This window comes from Zootoca vivipara, chromosome 6, assembly GCF_963506605.1.
Source record: "Zootoca vivipara chromosome 6, rZooViv1.1, whole genome shotgun sequence".
Classification (NCBI taxonomy): Eukaryota; Metazoa; Chordata; class Lepidosauria; order Squamata; family Lacertidae; genus Zootoca; species Zootoca vivipara.
The window spans coordinates 92,263,638-92,287,369 of record NC_083281.1 but is presented as its reverse complement, the minus strand read 5'-3'; the positions used below and the strand labels follow the sequence as shown (position 1 = coordinate 92,287,369).

Below are 23,732 nucleotides of genomic sequence, written 5' to 3'. Positions count from 1 at the left end.
CAGAAATGAGTGGCTTCCAGCTGCACTCGAAATCGTGGTGGTCAGCTTTGGCTTATTCAGTTAAATTTGTTGTTGGTGTAGGTAATTCCAGGATCGCCTGTGAATTCTTCCTCAGGTGCTTTGCTGGATGTGAGAGAGAGAGTCTGGAGAATCATGTGATTGCTGAGAATGGCAAACTGCTTTCAGTGTTCCCTGGGTGAGGTGACTTGTTTTCTCCAAAAGAAGTGGCAATGTGGGTCAAGGCCCATATTTCCTTGATTCTTACGTTGTGCCAGCGTTTATTTTTTATCTTTGACTCTTTCTCGAAACGAATGAGCCTGAAGGAATTGTCATCTCGGCATTGCTGAGCATGTAAACAAGCCCTCTGCATTCTGCTTGAGTAGCAGTCTGAACGGATTGGGGCTTATTCATGGGCTTTATATTTGCTGCTTCCAAACTATTGTGACAGCAGAGGCCTCTCTCTGTGTTGCACTGGATTTTGAAAGCTGAAAAGGTTATTGCTGGCTTAAGGGGGTATTTACATAGATCTACGCTAGCATTTTAATACAGGCCTTGGAGTTTTGTGCCTTCATTCAGTTCTGCCTTTTCATCGTGGCCATGGCAGATGCAGGCATTGTTGTAGTGCTTGTTTACCTGCCACTCACCCCAATCAAAGAGAACTGAGTAGTTCAAATATCTCCTCTGATAAGAATTTACCAGGTGGATGAAGGTGCTCTCTCTACTAGATTGGTTTTCCTTTCTGGTGGTGTGTAGATGAGCTGATAGTAAAGATCACTGAGGAAATGTATGTAAAATGCTTGAAACACTAAAAAAGAAAAGAAAAGGAAGGAAGGAAGAACTACATTTTTGCTCAGTTCACACGTCACAGTAAACCGTGGTCTTTGATAAGCTACAGTTTACTGTGAAGGAACATCATGATGGTGCATGCTGCTCAGTTATGCCCTTTTCCAACCTGAGTAGCTTAGAGTTGCATGTAAATCAGTACTTGTGGTCAGTGGCGTCGCAACGGGGGGGGTAGTGGAGGCGGTGTGCTCCCAGTGCCACGTCTCCGGGGGTGACAAGGTGGCACCCCACCATGGCAGTGCGAGCAGCCGCTGCAGCCGCATGTAGAGGATCCTCCGTTCACGGCTGCAGCTGTGAGCAGAGGATCCCACCCCTCCCAGCCTCCCTCCCTCCCCAACTCGCCATAAGTGGCACCTGCTTTGCCGCTTTACAGCGAGCCAGGGAGGGGTGGACGGAAGCCATGGCTCCCCCTCCCTCCCTCCCCGGTTTTCTGTAAAGCGGCAAAGCAGGAGCCGCTTATGGCAAGCTGCCCCCCTCCCAGCCTCCCTCCCACCCTGGCTCGCTGGGCTCCCGCTTTGCCGCTTTACAGTGAGCCGGGGAGGGAGGGGAGGGAGGGAGGGGAGCTGTGGCTCCCAAGAGGACGCAGCTTTGCCAGTGCCACGGCATAGCGGCATATCTCCCCCCTTCTCCCGACTCCCAAACCTGACCCGAGCTGTTGATGTGGGGGGGGGGGGGTTGTGTGAAAAAAATTCTGCACCTGGTACCACCTGGGCTTGCTACGCCTCTGCTTGTGGTCACCAGGGTTTGTTCTTTGCATATGGTTTGTTTGGGAGAATTTCACATAATGGAAAGCCAGCTGCTCTTTGGTTTATTTCTGAGCTTGGGACTTGGGAGAAGCAAAGAGGGTGTGACTGCATGCTGCCTGTTCCATGTAAGCCATAGTTTATTTCAGACCATGGCTTACTGTGATGTGTGAATGAGACCAAATTACTACTGTTTAGTTACCGCCTCCCTGACAACAGTGAGCATGTGGAATGCAGTTTTCTCATTCTGATGATGCAATTCCTTTCTGAGATTTCCATCTTCTCTGCTTTGCCTTGTAGCAAAGGTTGCCTTCCTTACATTGGCCTCTGCTGTTTCTTGCTGGCTTGACATCCATGCTCAGGACCACTCTGCAGCCCTGTGGTCTCTGGTGCTTATGCAATTGCCTCGCTTCTCCTCCTATGGGCTTCTGATGCTGTTAAGCTGCCATTAAGAACGGCAGCAGCTGAAAAGGGCTTCTAACAAGCTGGCTGTGTGTTTGGGTCGTAGGGAGTTTTATTTACTACGCATTAGAATTTTCTTCTTCTCACACTGAGACTTAAAGAGCTGAAGTTGTCGTAGGGTGGACAATGTTTGGAATTGCCTTTTTCACCCTGAAGTAATTGAGGAGGCAGCATAGAGAGCAGTAAAAATGGTTCTGTGACATTCTCTAGTTGTGTAACCTTCTGAAACAAGGGGCGGTTCAGATGCCTCTTGCTCAAAACTGTAAGATAGGGGCCCATGTTGGTGTACTGTATCTGATTTCTGCTGTGATCTTGCTATGCAGCAATACAGGGGCGGGGCGGGGGGTTTCTGAAGAACTTCTGCTTTTCAGAGACCCCAGTTAGCATGACCCCAGGGGTCATGTTTTCAACAAGGACAACCACTGACTCTGCTTGCCGACCTATATGCATTTAAATACACCCTCCTCTCTGGTATAAGCAGTGGTGGGGCCATCCCCTTATACTGCTTGGATTTCTTCCCAAAACGACTGCCAGCTTCAGACAGATTTTTCACAGGACCCCATCAGAGGTAGAAATATTTAAATTCCTTCTCCACACATTCCCACTGGTTTTTATTAACATTTTAAAAGATAAAGGACCCCTGACAGTTAAGTCCAGTCGCAAACGACTCTGTGGTTGCGGCGCTCATCTCACTTGACTAGCCGAGGGAGCCGGCATTTGTCTGCAGACGGTTTTTTCTGGGTCATGTGGCCAGCATGACTAAGCCGCTTCTGGCGAAACCAGAGCAGAGCACAGAAACACCGTTTACCTTTCCGCCGGAGCAGTACCTATTTATCTACTTGCACTTTGACGTGCTTTCGAATTGCTAGGTTGGCAGGAGCTGGGACCAAGCAACAGGAGCTCACCCCGTCGCGGGGATTTGAACTGCCGACCTTTCAATCGGCAAGTCCTAGGCTCAGTGGTTTAGACCACAGCGCCACCCGCGTCCCTATGAAGATTACACAATATTAATATTAATATTACACAATAGTAAACACACACACAGAGGGGGCGGGGTTAAATGGAACTTTGCATCTAACATGTAGTTGCATTAAACATCACTGTAGTTTGGCCCTGACTTCTAATTCTCCAGAAATGTGTTAACTTTATACATGATGTTTCTAGTGGTGGTGTTAATTATCCTACTTTTCCTCTAAGGAGCTCAAGGTAGCATACACGGTTCTCTTCCCATTTTATCCCCACAACAATCCTGTGATATAGGTTGGGCTGAGAGTAAGTGACTCGCTCAAGGTCACTCAGTGAGCTTCATGACATAAGTGGGGATTTGAACCCTGATCTCCCAGCCCTAGTACTTAGAACTGCACCATTTTGACTCTCTTAAATTATTCTGTCTTCTGTTGTCACCCAAAGATTTATTTCTTCTTAAAGCTTTATCCTACAAATTTATTGGTGAATCAAATACAGGTTATAGGTCTGTATGACTACGTACTTAAAAACAAAACACAACACCTCCAAGTCTCCAAAACCAGTGCTCTCCACAATATCACAAGCTATTTTACCTCCTGATAATAAAACCAAAGTGAGTTTTTTAGCAGCTGCTGTCTCTTGAAACAGTTAGTATGTGTTAAAGCACTCTGGGTATGTGATGTTGTGATCTTGGTACTGGAGTGAGAAGACGGGATGTCATTCTGAACTCCTTGTACCTGAAGGGACATTACGTCTCTCTAACACAAGGATGGATTCTCTGTAATTGGTTTTGAAGTGGTCTGCCTGTCCCCCCCCCCCCCCGAGCTGCTTGCCACAGTCATCATGGTGACCCTTCCCTACTCCTGCTGAGTGTGAAGGGGAGAAAGCTTCTGCTCCAAGTTGGAGCTGGGAAGGTGGAGTTACCTTCAACAAAGTCCCCCATGATATTCTTGCAGAGAAGCTGGTAAAATGTGGACTGGATGAGGTATCTGTTAGGTGAATTTGTAGGTGGTTGACTGACAGAACCCAAAGAGTGCTTGTTATCCTGGGAAAAAGTGACAAGTGGGGTGCCACAGGGGCCTGTTGTTGTTCAACATCTTATAGACTAATTGGACAAAGGAATTGAGGGGATGTTGTATTCTGCCTTGGTACTGCAGTACTGTGTCCAGTTCTGGGTGCTACAATTTAAGAAGGATTTTGACAAGCTGCATTGTGTGCAGAGGAGGGCAACCAAGGTGATCAAGGGTCTGGAAAGTAAGCCTCATGAGCTACAGTTGAGGGAACTGGGTTTGTTTAGCCTTCATAAAGGACTGTCACATGGAAGATGGAACAGACTTGTTTTCTCTCCTGCTCCAGCGGCTAGGACTTGAATCAATGGCTTCAAGTTACAGGAAAGGAGATTCTGACTAAACATCAGGAAGAACTTTCTGAAAGTTAGAGCTGTTCAACAGTGGAAAAGATTCCCACAAGAGGGGGTGAACTTCTTTGGAGTTTTAAAGGCAGAGGTTGGGTGGTCATCCGTTACTTATGATCTAGTTGAGATTTCTGCATTGTGGGAAGGTTGAACTAGATAAGCCTCAGGGTCCCAATGCTACAGTTCTATGATTCTATTATTGTGGTCAGATGTGTCACAAGAACTGATGGTTGTTGTCTGGGTTTGCTTAAAGGCTGGGCACGGAAGGACAAATGGCAAGTGGCTTGGAGTAAATGCCACTTGGAGTCTGCAATGCCTAGTGCCTGCTTCTCACTCTACCTTGGTTGCCTAGTTCTATTTTCAGGTGATATACAGGAAGACTTGTGTGAATCTTTATGGTTTAGAAACGTATGCTGGGATGGTGCAATAGAATTTTCCATGCCAGATCAGTTGACCCTAGTGGGGAGGGCACAAGTGCCACATTGTGTTGGCTGTGAAGTATTGATGAGGCAGGGGCAATGCATAGAGAAACAATAAAAGGGAGGAGCTTTTCTCTCCCATGACGACAGCTGAGCCTTCTTAGAGTTCTTCCTCCGCCAATGTTTTGGGCTACAACTCCCATTAGACCATGACAGTATGTCTGAATGAGAGAGTAGTTCAAAATTTCCAGGGGAAGACTGATCTACTGTAGTTTAAGTCTCTTGCCTTGGTACCTAAGAAGTAGTCATCGTTTCGTCTGCTAAGGAAGATTAATTTGGAGGTGCTATTTATTTCCTCCTTTCGGTTGACTTGTTTGGCTGCCTGGATGCCTCTGAACAGTTTATGCTTGTAAGCTGTTATTTTCATGTGGAAAAAACTGTCTGTTCAGCATACATCCAGCCAAGGAAGGACTGTTATTGTGTGGGTGTCTTTAAAATCGACCCAGAGGAAAATGGAAGCTGGGTGTCATGTTTTGAAGTGCTGACAACTGATGTATATTTTAGAAAGCGATGTTTTGTATGGGCTTTTTCTGCTTCTGGAAAATGTAATAATAAAATGAAGTATTAATAAAATAAAATGAACATGTTGACAATAGATTTGTGGAGTCATTTTCCAGCTGCAGAAACACCAGTTTTGGGAGAGGCATAAAGATAGACTTGGAATGGAAGAAAGTTTAATTGGCTTCCCACACAGTGTTTATCTGGAGCCCCATGAAAATGGGTGAGTGCATTCTCTTTGTAGCCAGGCTGACAGGGCTGAGGAACCGACTTGCCTCTTACATGTGGCTCCCAGAATGTTGCCCACCAGGAAATGTGGCCCTCTGGCCCAAAAAGTCCCCCCCACCCCGCCCTGATTTAAACTGATGTATTCTGAAGGTGCCCCCAAAGAAGGTGACTGTATGAATCATAACAAATTCTTAAGCATATGAGCCAATAAAATTACAGTTAAACCCACCACATTGCAACATTTGGCAGCAGACAGAGGGGCAGATCCCCCTGTCCAACCAACCTTCGGGCATAAAGATCCAAATACACCTCCCAAAAATAGATGCATTCTTAAACCGTGGCAACCTCAAAAATCCTCACTGCCACTAAGAGAGCACCAAATTGATCACGCAGCTGGAGGCATGGCCACAGTGAAGGTGCTCTTCTATGTTCTCACCAAAGGTGTCTCTGGCATTGTTGAAACATGCGGGAGAGCCTCCCTGGCTGATCTCGAAGGATGAGCTGACTCAAGGAGGAGATGGTGGGCCTGCATGTATCCTGGCTCTAAGCCAGGCATGTCCAAAGTCCGTATCGGGGGCCCGCCAGTTGGTTTAATCCGGCCCCTGTGGCAGTTTATTTCCTGGGGTAAAACCCTAAAAACCCCTCATCAACAACTTCAATCCTAAAATAAATCTCAACAACTTTGGGGTAAAATAATGAAAAAAGCTCAACAACCTTGGTTGGCCCTTTGGTTGGCCCTCACAGCCCTTCACTTCATCAAATCTTGCCCTCTTTGAAAAAAGTTTGGACACCACTAAGCCCTATAGCATCATGGGGGGGGGCAGTTACAGCTACCCCACCTACTACCTCTGGAAGCCTTCCTGGCAATGCCAAAGGAGGCAGTGATCTTTGGGGATGGTGAACACTAGAAATTTATTCAGACTAACTTGATCCTTGGCTAATTTGTCATGGATTTGATATCAGTAGCTGGAGCAGCTGGAGCAGCATCTGAAGAAGTGTGCAAGCCCACGAAACAAACTTAGTTGGTCTCTTAAGGTGCTATTGGTCTATTTTTTTTATATATTTCACCTGAATCTGGAGCATCTGGGACAAGGATTAAACTCTTCAAACCTCCTTGTGCTTTTTGCTACTGCCAGGAGCTGACGTGTTGCTACGCTTGATTCTACTGAAATGCTGTTCTTTTGTGTGCTGTTACCTTTGCTATTAAGTCGCTTGTTTTGTTGTTGCCATTATTTTTATTTATTTAATTTCTATACCGCCCTTCATCTGAGGATCACAGGGCAGTTTACAATATAAAAACACAAAAATGCACGACATAGTAACAAACAACCCTTCCCCTGCCACGGTATTAAGAAATGGTTCTTGCAGTTGCTGATTTTGTGATGCAGTGCTATTCTCCTTGTCGTAAGCAGCTTAGAGCGCAGGTGCTTTTCTGTGTGCGGAAAGGCAGCATACAAAAATAAAGTGATGAGTAATGATGACAAAGGCAACAATTGGGGGCTGCAACGCATCATATGGAGCGCTGCTCCCTGCTTTATGCCAGTGGGGCAGGAGCTGCCTGAGACAGGGGTTGGGGGAAGAGAGATTATTTCTTGTTTTAATTTGTTTATCAAGATGTATATACCACTTGATTGTAATAAACCTTGTTGTTGTTTCTTAAGGCTCCGCCTCATTGTATATTTGTACAGGTTGCCACATCCCTTCCTGGCAACTTTTGCCAAATCTGCCTTCCTTTCCTCCATGCTACGGCAGTTGCTCCCTCCTTCCCTGAACTGTGTATATTGTTGAGCCTGTAGATAGGCCTGACCTGAAGTTGGGGATTGGGGTAATGGTGGCTGACGTCAGAGAGGCGTTGCAGTTCTTAGCAGAGTTTGGGGGGTCCTCCTTTCTCATGAATTGTTGCAGGTTTCCCAAATGCCTGTCCCCTTCCTCCTTTCAGCTTTCCAATGGTTCCTGGGAGGTTGTGCTTGATGCCAAAAAATCTTAATTGAAATGTAGGCTGGGGTTATGCCGTGAGCTAGATTTCGTTAGCGTATCGTGCCTCTTTCCCCTCAAAATATGTATGTCTTGACCACTCAGTTTCTGCGTTTGATCTGAATAATGTCTAACTAACGCTCCGAGGTGGCCTTGACACTGAATGTAGATGACATTAGCATCTGGGTGTTTTTTCTTTGTAGTTGAGTGTAGTAAGCCCTGCTGCTTACTTGGCAGGATTGAGAGTGGGCAAGGATTATGAGCAGTGAGATTATGTAGGCTGCTGGGGCCCTCTTCTGAAGTGTTGTGTTCACCTCTGGTACAGCCACCTCTGAAACAGCTGCGGTGCAATGGTGCATCTCTTGTGGTGAGTCTGTGGCTGGCTGTGGTGATTTGGTTTCTATTAGTCTACACATGACAACAGCTTTTCAGTAAGTAGTTTTTATTTCAGTTAGAGGAGATGTGTAGGGGGTGCTGTAAGGCAAGTGTGGGCGTTCCTGCCTGTTGGCGCTTTGAGAAGTTAGCTTCCATCCAGGATAGGCTGTAGGTCCCTTAAGAGTACCGTACATAGGAAGCAACCTCCTTACAGAGCCTAACCATTTATCTGTCTAGCTCAATAATATCTAGCAGCCCCTCCGCCAGGTTTTAGCGCTACCTGGAGATATCAGGGATTGAACCTGGGATTTTCTGTGTGCAAGGTAGATGCTCTGCCACTGAACTATGGTCCTTCCCTTAGCTGTAGAACCTCCATGTTGTGAGCTATAGATGACAGTGGAAGTGGTACCATTGTGTTGCCCTTGGGAGGTTGATACACATGGAAATTCTCCATAGATTTGGAAAACTGTAGAGTTGGAAGGGGCCTCAAACAACAACAACAACAACAACAACAACAACAACAACAACAACAACAACAACAACAACATAATAAATTTTATTTATACCCCGCCCTCCCCAGTCAAAAACCGGGCTCAGGGCGGCTGACACCAACAGAATTACAATAAAACATCTAGCCCAACCACCTGCAATGCAGGAATTACAGCTAAAGAATCCCTAGCAGACGACCACCCAACCAGTGTTTATAAACCTCCAAGGAAGGAGAGTCCACCACCTTCCAAGGGAGCCAATTTCATTGTCAAGCAGCTCTTAACACCAGAAATTTCTTCCTAATGTTTTGTTGAAATCTTCTTTCTTGTAATTTGAATCCATTGGTTCAGACCTATAATCTGGAGCACCATGGATTGAGTCATCTGCTAACCTGGATAAAAGGCTGGTGTTGGCAGAATTGAGGGTGTCCAGTTTTGGTTTTCATTATTGCTGGTCAAAGCAATGGAAAAAGCAATGGGAAGATACTCAATAAAATCTCCCGGGTGGCTCATCAGGGGGAAAGAGAACCCTGGCAGAGGTTGCGAGTTACCAACTTAACGGCATATGGACCTCATTTGGTGCCCTTCAGATATAGTCCCACCACCTCTCACCATTGGTCTCCCCTTTCCTGGGGCTGATGGGAGGTGCAATTCAAACATTTGGAGGGCACCAGGTTGGGGAAGGCTGGTATAAACAAGACCACTGTACTGCATTCCTGGTTCTTGCTGAGAGATGATGCTTCCATCACACCTCTTTTTGTGCAGCAGATTGTTATAAACATGGTGCACTGTAGGAATGTTGATTGATTGTGGTTTGGCTGTAAAAGTTGTGGCTTGTGGAGTGAAATTAATCAGCGTCCTTTCACTGTGTTGTTGTCTGAGTTTTGTTCCGAGGTAATATCAACCAGAGAAGTGCTAGAGGTTATTCTGCTGTGGAAGACCAAGCTTCTCCTCTATGTGTAGAAATCAGTTGCTGTCTGCTCCTTTCATAGATTATCAGCAATGAAGCTGAGAAAGGAGGGATGCTTGTTCAAGACCACCCAGTGAGTCCCTGGCAGAACCTTCCAAGTCCATGATGCCTGAGGTCCTGTCCATCTGTCCTTTACCATACGCCAGCCTCCCCTAACCTGGTGCCCTCCAGATGTTTTGTTTTTTTTAATATATCTTTATTAATTTTCCAATTAAACCCAATTATATCACATTCAAATTATACACATATATATCAATCAAACCGAATATTATGCCAAATCATCTAAAAAAATTTTTTGGGTTCCCATGCTTCAAGAAATTGGGGATTCCTCGCAACCGTCCACTGCCGTCTTTTTTCTAAAGTTCAAATCGTCGCCCTCCAGATGTTTTGATTAAAAACTTTGCCCTTCAGATCCTTCCTTCCTTCCTTCCTTCCTTCCTTCCTTCCTTCCTTCCTTCCTTCCTTCCTTCCTTCCTTCCTTCCTTCCTTCCTTCCTCTCTCTCTCCCTCCCTCCCTCCCTCCCTCCCTCCCTCCCTCCCTCCCTCCCTCTTTCCTGGCATGGCTTTGTATTGGGCTTGTGGTTCAATTGCAAGGGCTCAGCAGAATTGCCCACCTTCAGAGGATGCTACCCATTGGATCACTGCATGAGTCATTGTTTTAGATTGCTGGGACTTCCAGGAGGCACACCCAGAACAGTGACTCATGCAGAAACAATATAGGGAAAACTACACTGAGCAGAGGTGATTCTTTTGCTCACATGCTCTAAAAACAATTCCTTTCCAGCGTGAGAGTTCCTCCAGTTTTAATTCAAGGATGTGAAAGTACCTTGGGTGCCTAGTTAGCCATATCTCCTTCCAGAGAGCTTGGATTGATTTTCTGCATGGCTCTCCAAGGTCAGGCCTGCTTAGTTTCAACAGCAAAATTGCTTGCCTCAAATTTCAGACAATCTTCTAAAATTGCTAGCTGAACTTTTGCACATCTTCTGTCCGCAGGTGGGTTTGCTATTGTTTTTCTGGTGAGAACCAGCAATGGGATGAAATGCGCCCTGAAACGAATGTATGTCAACAATGAACACGACCTACAAGTCTGCAAACGGGAAATTCAGATCATGGTAAGCCAATGCAGGACTCAAAACTCTGGAAGTTCTTGCAGAATGTTTTGGATAGATACTATTGCATGGATTGGAAAGTTGGGCCTTCCTGTTTGACAGATCTAGGAGGGAAAGAAAACCACTCCTGTTAGCACTGCTACAAAGCCAGCTGTTGTTTTAAAAACATAACTGCTTCTTTAAACTGAATAACTTGAGTGATGGTGGGAAGTTCAGGTGTCAGAGCTGGGCCAGGATATTCTAGAAATACAGAACAACCAAAAATCATGTAGCAGAAGTGAATTTGAATTTGAAAAGTTATTGGATACTCAGAGAATGAGGAGAAGCAAAGTAAAAGGAAGAGAATGATGTCACTGGCATAATATGTGCAGGTAGCTTAATTCTGTTTTGAAGTTTGTTTACTTAGATGTAGATTTTTCTGGTTGTGACTTCCAGTGAACAGTACCTCTTCTTTTACTTTTTCCAGAGGGACCTTGTGGGACACAAGAACATTGTTGGATTTATTGACTCCAGTATAAACTCTGTGAGCAGTGGGGATGTCTGGGAAGTCTTGATCCTCATGGATTTTTGCCGAGGTGTGTACTAGTTCAATGGAGCCATGTTTACAAACCTGTATGGTATGACTCCTGTTCTCAGAAGGCCTACACGATGTCCAGATATTCAAAGGTTTGTCTAAGTTGGAGTGCTGTTCAAATGCAAGAAGGTACAATGGAAAAAGATCCAGGCCTTAAAAATAAGTTCATAAACAATACTAGTCCACAAGATTTACCCCACCTCTGGCAACTAGGCAAGCAGTCATTACCAAGCCATGTTTAGAAGAGAACTTTGAAGGCTCATCACAACTCACCTCAAAGGAATAAGCAAGCTCTGTAAAGTCACTGGATTTTTTTCCAGCCCAGATTGAAATAGGGATTTGGAAAATAATTTTTAGCCTTTCCCTATGTGTTAGAGCAGCCATGTCCAACACATCGCTCGCTCCCTGGGCGATTGTTGTCTATCATGGGATCCTTATTGATCACAGGATTAAATGAAGTGAGCAAAAAGCTGGACAATTCTGTGCAAATCCTCCCCCCAGAAAGCTCAACAACTCTGGGCAATCCTCCCCTTCCACCCATCCACCCTATGCACGCTCTTCCTCCCTCCAGAGACAATGGGTAGGGAAATTCAAAACAGCACATTTATTCAAAATCCAGTTGAAACCATTTCATTTAGTTAATTCAAAGTAGATGAATCTGATCCGGTGATACTGGGTATTGCCTGAAAAATATTTTTATGCATAAAACATTTATATATAACTACTTACCAAGCATGCACAAACCTTCACCTACCACAGATGTGTGGCAACTAATTTATAAGGCAATTGATAGCTGCTAGCTAGTTGTTAGGGATGTGGGTGGCGCTCTGGTGTAAACTACTGAGCCTTGGGCTTGCCGATCAGAAGGTTGGCGGTTCGAATCCCTGCAACGGGGTGAACTCCCGTTGTTCGGTCCCAGCTCCTGCCAACCTGGCAGTTCAAAAGCACGTCAAAGTGCAAGTAGATAAATAGGTACCGCTCTGGCGGGAAGGTAAACGGCGTTTCTGTGCGCTGCTCTGGTTCACCAAAAGTGGCTTAGTCATGCTGGCCACATGACCCGGAAAAACTGTCTGCAGACAAACGCCGGCTCCCTCGGCCAGTAAAGCGAGATGAGCCTCGCAACCCCAGAGTTGTTTGCGACTGGACTTAACTGTCAGGGGTCCTTTACCTTTTTTTAGCCAGGTATTGGTATATTGTAGGCATCCCCAGACTTCGGCCCTCCAGATTTTTGGACTACAATTCCCATCATCCCTGACCACTGGTCCTGTTAGCTAGGGATCATGAGAGTTGTAGGCCAAAACATCTGGAGGGCCGCAGTTTGGGGATGCCTGGTATATTGTGACAACTCACAATTGTAAATACAAGCAAGCGTGACCAAAGGAAATAGCTTTGAAAAATAGAAGAGTAGTATAACTTTAAATACGAAATGAATGTGTTTTGCTCTAGGCTCCGGCATTGTCAGTTGTACATAAGTGAGCAACATGTTTGGAGGAGCTCATCTCCAGTGCCCCTTGCTTCTTAGGCCACCCCCCAGTAGTCCCACTGCTCCTCAAGGGGGTGGTACCACCCAGTTTGGGAACGACTGGCACAGAGCACCTTCTGATACCCTGTGCCAACATGCTGCCATGTTTCCTTGAGTGCCTTGTGGTTAGTAAAGCCTCTTAGAAAGCTCAGTGTCTCACCACTGGTCTTGGCTCTCCCTCTCTCTTACTCTGCCTTTCCTCTTTCCAGGAGGCCAGGTGGTGAACCTCATGAATCAGCGCTTGCAGACAGGCTTCACGGAAAGCGAAGTTCTGCAGATCTTCTGTGACACCTGCGAAGCCGTGGCCAGGCTGCACCAGTGCAAATCGCCCATCATCCACAGGGATTTGAAGGTAACTTACGGTGTCCTTGTAGAGATGCTTGCCATGTGGATAGTATTCTGGTGCCCAGAGACTCTCCTCGATATTAAAGCAGTGATAGGTCCTCATGACTGGGTGTGTTACAGGCATTTCTTTTTTACTACCTTGGCTGGTATTGACAAACAGCAGTCTTGTGCACATGCATCACTCACATTTGGGCTGTTGGGTTTTTTGCGCCACCAGTTTCTGACTAACCTTGAACTGTCGTCAGTGGGCAGTTGGTGGAACCCCACTTGGTAGGTATTGTCTTGCCTCTTCCTGACTGCTTATAGCAGCCTTCCCCAACCTGGTGCCCTCCAGATGTTTTGGGGGCGGGTGTTTGACTTTATCACATTTATTAGACAGTGTTTGAGGCTCTCTTCCAAGTTGTGTGAGCACTCAAAGTAATGTAATCAACACTACGATTACAGAAAAGTGGTGTGCATGGATTTGTGCCCTTAGAAATCTTTATAGTGGGGGCTGACCCTGTGTCCCCAGCCTCCCAAATCAGGAGATCATAATCTCAGGGCATTTAAGTGATGCCAAAGGTTCTGCTTATCTGAGTTTCTCAGTGAAATATATTTGTTCTTCTTTAGGCAAGGCCAGGGGATCTGGTGCTATTCCAGATGTTGCTGGACTATAATTCCCATCATCCTGATCATTCACCTTGTTGGCTGGGTCTGATGTGATTGTTAATCCAAAACATATGGAAGGACACATGTTTCCTGCCTTTGCTCTGGGGAAATGATTTCTCGCAGAATTTCTCAAAATCAGAAAAAGAATTTCTCAAAATTCCCTCCAAGCAAATGAGGAGTACCCAAGATGAATGTAGACACAATCATTTATTACTATGAATGTGTTGAATAGTTGCTGTTGTGTGCCTTGGCATCAGTGCCATTCATTGTTTTTAGGAAGAGGGGATTTGTATCTTTGTGAGAACATAAAAGTAAATGCTGAAACATCTGTAGAACATTACAGTGGTAATCCTTTGTGTGCAGTGGGATATGTAGGGGGTGACAGTTGCAATGCTCTGCCAGAATCTTACACCCACTGTAAAATTCCTAAATAGTCCACAGCAGTCTTTCCCAACCTGGGGCCATCCAGATGTTTTGGATTACCGCTCCCACCAGACCCAGCCAGCAGCACTGTATGATGGAAGCATGGGGGAGAGGGCTGATGGAAGCTGTATTTCAAAACCTTTGAAGGGCCCCAGGTTGGGGAAGGCTGGTCCATGAAGTATCAGCTGACCTTCTCCATGGGTGATATCTCAGTCACCACATGAAAAGTCTTCCGGGAGGAAAACCAAGTAGGACTTGGTGGCTAGGGGATTGTGGCTTTCAGAAGCCAGGGGCACTTTCCACAACTGCCGCCACTGTTCCCAAGTTCACGTTTCCTGTTCCTGCTGGTGGGAAGAGAAATGCTTATGCAAAGGAATTATGTTTCTCCTTTATCCTGGATATGTACACCTTTTCTTTCCAGGTGGAAAATATCCTCCTGCACGATCGTGGCCATTATGTGCTGTGTGACTTTGGAAGTGCCACCAACAAATTCCAGAACCCTCAGCTCGAAGGAGTGAATGCAGTGGAGGAAGAAATCAAGAAGTGAGTGTGAGGGATGGTTTAGTGGGCCTCTCCTGTGTCTGGCTTGGGGCTGCTTCTGCATGAAAAGCATCATAGCAGAGAGGAAAAAGAGCAGCCTGTTTCTGGGCTTTTAGAACATTTGTTTAAATCTTAATTGTTGTGGTTTCAAAACTAGAAGAGGGTTGTTAATTAGCTGGGCTGCTTCTAACCTTTACCCTGACACTTGAGGTGGTATGTTTTTAGGACCCACCTTATTTTTATGATTGTAAGTTGTTTTCAATTATTTTAACTATCGTTTTTAATGCTATAACCCACCCTAGGACCTTAGGGTAAAGGGCAGAAAACAAACAAACAAATAATAAATACAGTGGTACCTCTACTTACGAATTTAATGCGTTCCAAACACACATTTGTAAGTCGAATCCCATAGGAATGCATTGGGAGAAAAAATTCGTAAGTCGAAGCAACCCTATCTAAAAATTCGTAAGTAGAAAAAATCCTATCTTAACCGCATCCAAGATGGCGGACGGAGCTCCATTCGTGAGTAGAAACATTCGTAAGTAGAGTTATTCGTAAGTAGAGGTACCACTGTATATTGGCTTTCAACAGCAGCCTCTTTTTGTGGCGGTCTTGGGATGTGATCTTGAAATCTCTTATCTCTGAGTGCCCTGAGCTGCTGTCAGTTCTAGAAATCATTCAAGGCAGAGTAAATGTTTATGTGAGTTGTAGAGGAAACACCACATAGTTTACAAAACCATTTTGACTATTCCGGCTACCCTGTGAGTTTTTGTTTCGTTGTAGGTACACCACACTATCCTACAGAGCACCAGAAATGGTCAACCTCTATAGCGGCAAGCTGATTACTACAAGAGCAGACATCTGGGTATGTAGAAGGTTCTGCGAAGTTACTTGCCTGCATGTGGCTTGCTAGAAATTGTACTGGCAAATCTCCTGCCCTGGTTGCCTGTCCTTCCCTGTGGTCTTCTGTCTGCCGTGATTCCCAGTCCCTTAGACCTGCCCCTTCACTCGGTGGTGATCCTGCACGTTTTGCCACTGAGGCAAAGCAAGAAAGTGCCACCCCTTCCCCTCCAATGCTGCCTTCTTCTCCCTCACCCACAACAATGACAGTCAGAAAAAGGGGAGTAAAAGGAGGCCATTGGAGGGGGGGGGGAGAGAGGTGGAGGCGTTGGCAGGAAGAGATGGCAGTGGCGGTGGGCCAGCGGCATTAGTGGTGTCAGCAAAGGCAGCCGGTGGCATGCTCTTTATGGGTTGAGATTGGCCACCACTCCCAACTGTCCTGTGCCTGCCGTGCTGAGGCAATTGCTTCACCTTTCCTCATGGCCAGGCCGGCCTTGCTTCCACTACTGCATGGCCTGCTGGGAGCTTGCAGGTCAGTCACTCTTTTGCCTTCCTCAAGGATAGAAATGAAATCAAAGTGTGATGGGTGGCATGTAACTAAAATTGGATCTCTGACTAAGGTCTTGCAACCTAAATGGTTTGAATGGCGCACCTGTGCCCATGTGCCTGATGGCAGCTTTATGCAGCACCTCAGTAATGATTCCTGGGACGGAGAACTGAATTTCTCCAGCAGCTGGTGATGTCACCCTTTTATCACCCAAATTCCCTCCCTCTTTTGATCTGCACAAGCCTTTGACATCTCAGGGCAGCAAATTTTCCATTTTGGGCAACCCTTTGGTTATGTGCAGGGCCGGCCCCATGACCAGGCTGGGTGGCGCAGGGCGCCAGGGCGGCCGCCCGCCGCAGAGTTGCGCCCGCCCACCCGCCGCGGAGCTGTGCCCCTGGCAGCCACACTGTGCCCTGCGCCCGCCGGCCCGGCTGCGCAGCTCCGGCTGCGCAGCTCTGCCCGCCCCCCACGCTGTGGGGCGGGGCGGGGGCGCCGGAGGGATCTGTCGCACCACGGCGCCAGGGCGCGGAATATACTTAAGAAGGCCCTGGTTACATGGGGTATATTTAGCAGTGCAATGAGGCATACTTAGCAGTATGTTTTATTAATGTGGTTTTATATATACATTTGTTTTTAAATATTTAATTAGCAGTGAAATTACATTAGAATTTGGATTTGTTCTTGTGCCTCGGTTTCCCCCCTTTTCATCTATAGAAGTGGTAACCTGCCCCAGAGCCCTTGTGAATAGTGTGGGGCTTAATAAATAAAAATGAACAATTGGAGATTATTCCAAGAGGCTGCTTCCTGAGGTGCATTTCAGAAGAAAGGACTAGATGCACTAAGGGCCTGATCAGCCACTGTGCTCAGAGGCGTCTTTCCCATAGGGCCTAGTGGCTCGTTGCGCCAGGGTGCCAGCCTCTCAGGGGCGCTGGCGGGGCGCAACCAGCTACTAAGCCCTACGGCTCCTCTGCCACAACCTCCTCTTCTCCCTCGGCTGCAGGAATCCCTTCAGCCGCTGCCTGTCGAGCCGTTGCCCTCCGAGCCGCTGCCCTGCTCCTCGGGCCGCTAGGCAGCAGCGAGAGCACCGGCAGAGGAGGAGGCGGCTCCCCAGAGCCTCGCAAGCTCCGTAGCCCTGGGACTCCTGCTGCTCATGGCCGCTCAGCCCACCAGCAACCAGCGTTAAAACAAGCGCACTAACAGCGGGAATGAGGTGCCAGGCATCAGAGAGGGCATTGCGATACTGGAGGGGGCAAGAGTGATGGGGATCAGGTTGGCTCGCCACCGGAGGGAGCCCACACCACTGGGGGGGACAGGTGGGTGGGGGCAAGAGTTACTGTCAGGGGTGTAACAGGCTTGCAGCCGAATCGCAACCGTGTTTACTCGGTAGTAAGTACTACTGGCCCATCTAGCTGCACGCACGCAGGACTTCTAAGTCTGCTCTTTAATTCGGAGTAGTTAAAAGAGATGGTATGTCTCTTCCTTGTTGTTGTTGTTGTTTAGTTGTTTAGTCGTGTCCGACTCTTCGTGACCCCATGGACCATAGCACGCCAGGCACTCCTGTCTTCCACTGCCTCCCGCAGTTTGGTCAAACTCATGTTGGTAGCTTCGAGAACACTGTCCAACCATCTCGTCCTCTGTCGTCCCCCTTCTCCTTGTGCCCTCCATCTTTCCCAACATCAGGGTCTTTTCCAGGGAGTCTTCTCTTCTCATGAGGTGGCCAAAGTATTGGAGCCTCAGCTTCACGATCTGTCCTTCCAGTGAGCACTCAGGGCTGATTTCCTGAAGAATGGATAGGTTTGATCTTCTTGCAGTCCATGGGACTCTCAAGAGTCTCCTCCAGCACCATAATTCAAAAGCATCAATTCTTTGGCGATCAGCCTTCTTTATGGTCCAGCTCTCACTTCCATACATCACTACTGGGAAAACCATAGCTTTAACTATACTGACCTTTGTCTCTTCCTTAACTGCGCTTTTCCTCCTGAATGCTTCATGTCTGCTGATATGAAACGCCCTCCAGCTGCTGCCTGCCTGGAGAGAAGGGTGGGGGTGGGGGGGTGCCCGAGGGATCCCTGCACCATGGCGCCAGATAGGCTTAAGACAGAACTCTCAGCCCCAGTACAGAGCTCAGGCCCACCACCCTGGTCTCCTCCCCACACCCCATCCAATCTATTCTTGCAGAGAAAACTAATGAGTGAACTGGACCATATTGCATTTATTTGAGTGACTTGTTTGCCTGGAAAGACTAGAGTAGGCGGAGGGCTGCCTCAGTGAGAATTGCATACTTTATCCTGTGAAACAGCTGGATTTCCCTTTTTATTTTATTTTTTGGTTTCATTCATGAGGATTGCTTCATCATCTGCTCCGGTAGTTAATATTTCCAAAACATGTATATTCCCTGCAATAGCATGCTTATCTGATTTAACTGCTTCCCACACCACAATAATATTTGCATTTTATATTGGTGGGTGGGACAGACCCTGCCTTTTCTAAATCTCTGGGTTTCATAAACGATGACTGGGGCTGATGGGAGTTGTAGTCCAAAACATCTGAAGAGCACTTGGTTGGAGATGGCTGCACTATATTTTTTTTCTTTCTGTATTCACTTCCCCGTAACTAGGATGTGATCAGCATAAATTCTACTTCTGAGCTCTTTTTACATCACTAGTGACTTTGGAAACAAAAAAATTAATCAATTCTCATAACGTAAAAACTACAGCCTTTTTGCATGGGCGTAGGTAGGTGGAAGTGGCATAAAATGTTATTCCTTTGTTTTCTAATTGTGCTAGAACATCCTTTTGTCAGGGTGCAAAAATAGCACTTAATTTTTTTAAAATAATTGATTGTTCTTTGCTCTGTTGCTGTCTCTTGCCAAAAATATTTTCTTCTGTTACTAATTTCTCCAGTTATTTGATAACTCATAGATAACTAATTATTGATTTTTTTCTTTTTATCAATAAAAAACAAATAACATATAAATCTACACAAGTTAGAGAAACTGCATTCAGAAAGCAGACTTTTGAGCATAAACAAGCCACAGCCTTCAAATAAGCAGATGGAAGGAGGGGGGCATTTGGATGCATGGATGTAATACTCGTGTCTTGTAGCCATGCATTTAAAATTCCAAGACGTACTGTGCTGAGAGTTTCACCCCCGTTCTTTAATCTCAAACCAAATATGTAGAGGAGGCGTGGCCATACTTGGCCCTCCAGATGTTTTGGGACTACAATTCCCGTCATCCCTGACCACCGGTCCTTTTAGCTAGGGATCATGGGAGTTACAGTCCCAAAACATCTGGAGGGCCAAGTTTGGTCATGTCTGATGTAGACGTTCCTTGAAGCCAATCACTTGACTGAGAACCCCCCCCCGGTGAAAGGACTTTGATATTATTCTTTACCCGCCATCATGTTTTTCTTTCAGAGACAACTTGTGTCCTACTTCTATGTTCTATTTTTGCACAACTTGAATACGCTTTTCACTTCTTTAAAAATTGACACAGAATTTAAGACCCATATCTTATGTGCAAATGCTGCTTTTGAAGAACTAGACTAAATGCCTTACTCCAAAGTAGGTAACAGTGATCATTACCTGCAGATAGTAGAAAATGATGGTTCTTGGTATTAGACCTGCTCTCCTCATCTAGGGTTCGTGGGCTGCTAGCTTCCCATATATTTCTTCTTGCAAAACAACACACACACACACACACACACACACACACACACACACAGGCAGGCAGGCAGGGACTGTTTGAAACACACCAAGCAACAGTCTCTGTGTGCGGAGGAATTGGTTGCCCTTCCTTCCCACCATCTGCTTAAGCCAGTATTCCCCAACCTGGTGCCCTCCAGATGTTTTGGATTATAACTCCATCCACCCCAGCAAGCATGGTCATTCATAGTTGTAGTCTAAAACATCTGCAGGGCGCCAGGTTAGTAAACACTGGCCTAGAGAAATGCATTGTGTAGACACTTCACACTGAGGCCTTTTTTGTGATGCTTTCTTATTTGAAAAGGAATCATACCAATGAGATGTATGTGTTTGGCCTCCATGTGGATGGTGTGAGCTGCATAAGGGTCAGAACTTGGCCTGCAGTGTCTGGTGATTAGTTTAATTCAGAGTGCTCTGTTTTGGAGAATTGAGGCAGCTGGGTCTTAAAAAATTCTGCCAGTTTTTTTTAAATAAGCTTTGAATTGCAAATTTCTCTTCCAGTTCAGAAACAGCAATCTTGGTTCACCAGAGGCAAACTTGGAGCAATTGCTAGCAGAGCCAGCAATCCCTACATTCCTAGCTTCAAATCAGGCTGGTTTTTGCTGACCTGAAATCTGATGCAGGTCATGTCAGCAAGAGAGGTTTGTTTTCTGTTGTTGCAACTAGAATCCAGCAAGGCCTTACATGACAACGGAGGTAATCAGGTCTCCGTTCCCTACAGCACACTAAAGAATTCTTTGTCTTCTTTCAGGCCATGGGCTGTTTGCTGTACAAACTCTGTTATTTTACTTTGCCATTTGGTGAGAGCCAAGTAGCAATTTGCGACGGAAACTTCACCATTCCTGACAACTCGCGCTACTCTCAAGACATGCACTGCCTCATACGTGAGTATCTATTTCGGAATACAGCTCAACTCTGGTTTTGAAAAGCAAACTAACATGAAACTGATCCTACCTCCTGCCAGGTGTTTGGGTATGGAACCCAGAATACCTCTGTTTAAAAGGACAAAGGTTTTGGGCACAAGTCTAGGAGATTTATTTTGGTGCCCACTTCTGTGAAGTTCATCAGATGCTCTTATATTGATGCAGCTCTCCCCACACTGTTGCCTCTACCACAACTGCCATCAGTTGTACCGGTAGTTGTAGATGGAAGTTGTAGCCCAAATCATTTGGAGGACACCAGTTTGGGAAATGCTAAAGGGGCAGGGGTTAACTGAATAAACAGTTTTGAGGGTCTTTGGGGGGAGTAAGTTCTGCTCCATATGCGTCAAACTCAAGTCTTTTGCACCCCTGCTCTGTGATGGGAAGGTAAAGGAGGGCCACTAGCAAAGTAATTATCCAATTAGAAGCCGGAGCTATCAAGATGTGAAACTGTACCTGCTCCTGCCACCTTCCCCCTCTTCTCTGCCAGGTGTTTTCCCTTTATGGAGAGCTTGGAGGAGATTATAGCAATGTACCAAACAGTTCCCACCTTAGAAGCTCTTCCAAGACTCCAAAGCCATTAAGTAAGACCACTTTGAATCTCTTAGAGAGGAAAAGCAGGCAAGCCCACAGGTCACTAAGGCTCCTTATAGTAGCAGTAGACTACGGTTTACTGTGGTGTCTGAACCAGGCTAATAAGCAATGTGGGATGTCCTTGGGTTTTGGAAGCCATGCAAGTCCTTGTGGGCTGAGTTTTCCAGCATCCATATCCTGAAAGTGATATTGAGTAAGACTTGTCCCTGTCCCTCCTATGCCATACCTAAATGCCACACCACCGAAGCCTAATAGGTCTTCTGTTTCTTAGGGTATATGCTGGAACCAGACCCTGACAAGAGACCTGAAATTTACCAGGTCTCCTATTTTGCATTCAAGCTCGCTAAGAGGGAATGTCCGGTCCAGAATGTACAGGTAAGTGATGACTGATCCCTCTTTGCTGAAGGGGCAAAATACCATACAAGAGTCTGTAAAATAATCCCGCCAGTTCTTTAGTCCTCCTCTTCCTCCAGGACTATTTTTGGGCCTGCAGAAGTCATGGAGTAATTTATTGAGAGGTTGCAAGGAAGCAACAAAAGACAACACAAAAGGGAGGGAAACCACCGGAATTTAGCTTAGTGTATGGGGAGGTGTGCTTTCTCTGTACAGTATGATTGCATCTTACGTAGGGAGTTCAGTTCCAAAGGTTCTGTGTATACACAAAAGTCACATATACCCAAAGCCTTGGTATTTCCGCATGGCTAGTGGGTGAGGGGGAGAGAGTGAGTATGCCTCACACTCCCAAAACCCACACGCCGAGCAGGCCTTGCCCAGCAAACAAGGTGGGAATTTAAAAGCTTTTTTGTGCCAGGTCCACTTGGGTTACCTAGCACAAAAGAGCTTTTAAGCTCTCTGCCCTGTTTGCTGGGTAGGACCCTGTCAGCGCACTGGCTCTGGAAGGCTAGGAATGCTCAGGTGAGATCTTGCAAGGACTCTGACAGCCCTGCAAGATCTTGCAAGGGCATCCCAGAACTAGTGTGCTGAGTGGGCCATGCCTGGTAAGCGAGGCAGAGAGCTTTTAAAGCTCTTTCTGTACTGGGGAACCCCAAGTGGGCCTGGTGCAAAAATGGCTTTTATGCTCTCTGCCGTGCTTGGATTTAAGCTGCAGAGTTTTAGCCAGCCCTTCTTCAACCATGTATGGTTGAAATCATACAGATTAAATGCCTTCTGTACAGCCAAAACACACTTTTCTCATGAACTGTAGTGAATTTAAATTAAAAAATTCCTTCCAGCAGCACCTTAAAGACCAACTAAGTTTTTTATTTTGGTATGAGCTTTCGTGTGCATGCACACTTCTTCATTCAGGGTTTTGTATCTTAATTCTGTCTGGCTTGGGATTGTTAAGTGGAAAAGTCCCCGGTGCTGTTTCTCCTCTTTCATCCCAAGCATTTCTTAAGTATCGTAATAAATTTTACCTACCCATGAAGTGAAGCCTAGGAGAGCTCTAGGTTTCCCCATTCAGTTTTCCTCTTGCTCCCTGTTGCCTCTGACAACCGTCCATCATTTTCTGCTCTGTGTGTGGGTTTCCATTTGCAGAACTCTCCGATCCCTGCCAAACTCCCAGAACCAGTGAAAGCTAGTGAAGCTGCTGCTAAGAAGAGCCAGCCAAAAGCCAGGTGAGGGTTCCTGACTCTTCCATGGACCATGTCAAAAGACGGGGAAATGCTAGCGGTGCTGCTAAAGAGAGTTAAGCATTCTGGAGAGCTGGGGCCATTTCATTTTGCAGCGCTGGAACTTAAGGTCAAAAATCAGTCAGTCATAATCACTGATAGGTATATAGCACTTAATAGGCAAAATCCCTGCACAGTTTACATGAACTTGGTAAGATAATTTTATAAAGGAAAAAGGATAATGTATATACAACCTTTAGAACCAAAACTTCAAAGAAACACGTCACTGAAAACAGAAGCCACCCGTAAAACTTTGGGTTGAAATAAATGATAGACCAAAATGAAGGAGACCATTATGTCATATGTGTTTAAACATGTTTTTAAATCATGAAATGCATAGTTAAATAGGCATTTTATCTCAACGAACATATTTTGAAACAATAACTTAATCAGAAGGTTAGTTATGTTCCAGTTTGTATGTTCATCCAGGATGTGTGAATTAAGCCAGTTAAAAATGTGAATGAAATCTTTCTCCATTCCTAATTAGTAGTAATGACATTTTGTCTACGGGGAAGCTTCCAGAATCTTGGAATGAAACAAATAAAAGACCACACCTGAGTTCATATACACCTGCTTCAATGTTAAAAATATTTATTCTTTTCCAAGTTTAGTAAAATACAAATATGAGAAAAGAGTAAAGTGTAGAAATAGAAATGCAAGAACATCCACATGTTCCATTTATCCTGTATAAAAAAGAGGAATGGGGCATACATTAACATGCATTTAAATAACAATTTATTGTTTTGTGTCTGTTTTTTCTCAGCGTGGTGTAGTTAATAAATTTTACCTACCCATGAAGTGGTTAGAATGTCTGACTAGGACCTGGGAGACCAGGGTTCAAATCCCCACTTGGCCA

General features: G+C 45.8%; 1 protein-coding gene across 14 annotated transcripts in view; it reads left to right on the top strand.

The window, feature by feature from the left end:
* AAK1 (AP2 associated kinase 1) overlaps positions 1-23,732 on the top strand; it is a 101,792-nt gene that overhangs the window by 30,023 nt on the left and 48,037 nt on the right. For 13 of the 14 annotated variants that reach the window (XM_035118200.2, XM_060276389.1, XM_035118201.2 and 10 more), the window contains exons 3-10: positions 10,433-10,551; positions 11,015-11,123; positions 12,854-12,996; positions 14,482-14,603; positions 15,384-15,465; positions 20,444-20,576; positions 21,478-21,581; positions 22,743-22,822. In XM_035118200.2, the coding sequence (XP_034974091.1) occupies positions 10,433-10,551; positions 11,015-11,123; positions 12,854-12,996; positions 14,482-14,603; positions 15,384-15,465; positions 20,444-20,576; positions 21,478-21,581; positions 22,743-22,822 (892 nt within the window). Of the gene's footprint in view, positions 1-10,432; positions 10,552-11,014; positions 11,124-12,853; positions 12,997-14,481; positions 14,604-15,383; positions 15,466-16,532; positions 20,334-20,443; positions 20,577-21,477; positions 21,582-22,742; positions 22,823-23,732 lie in introns of those variants that run through there. The other variant, XM_060276391.1, reaches the window with a different exon arrangement.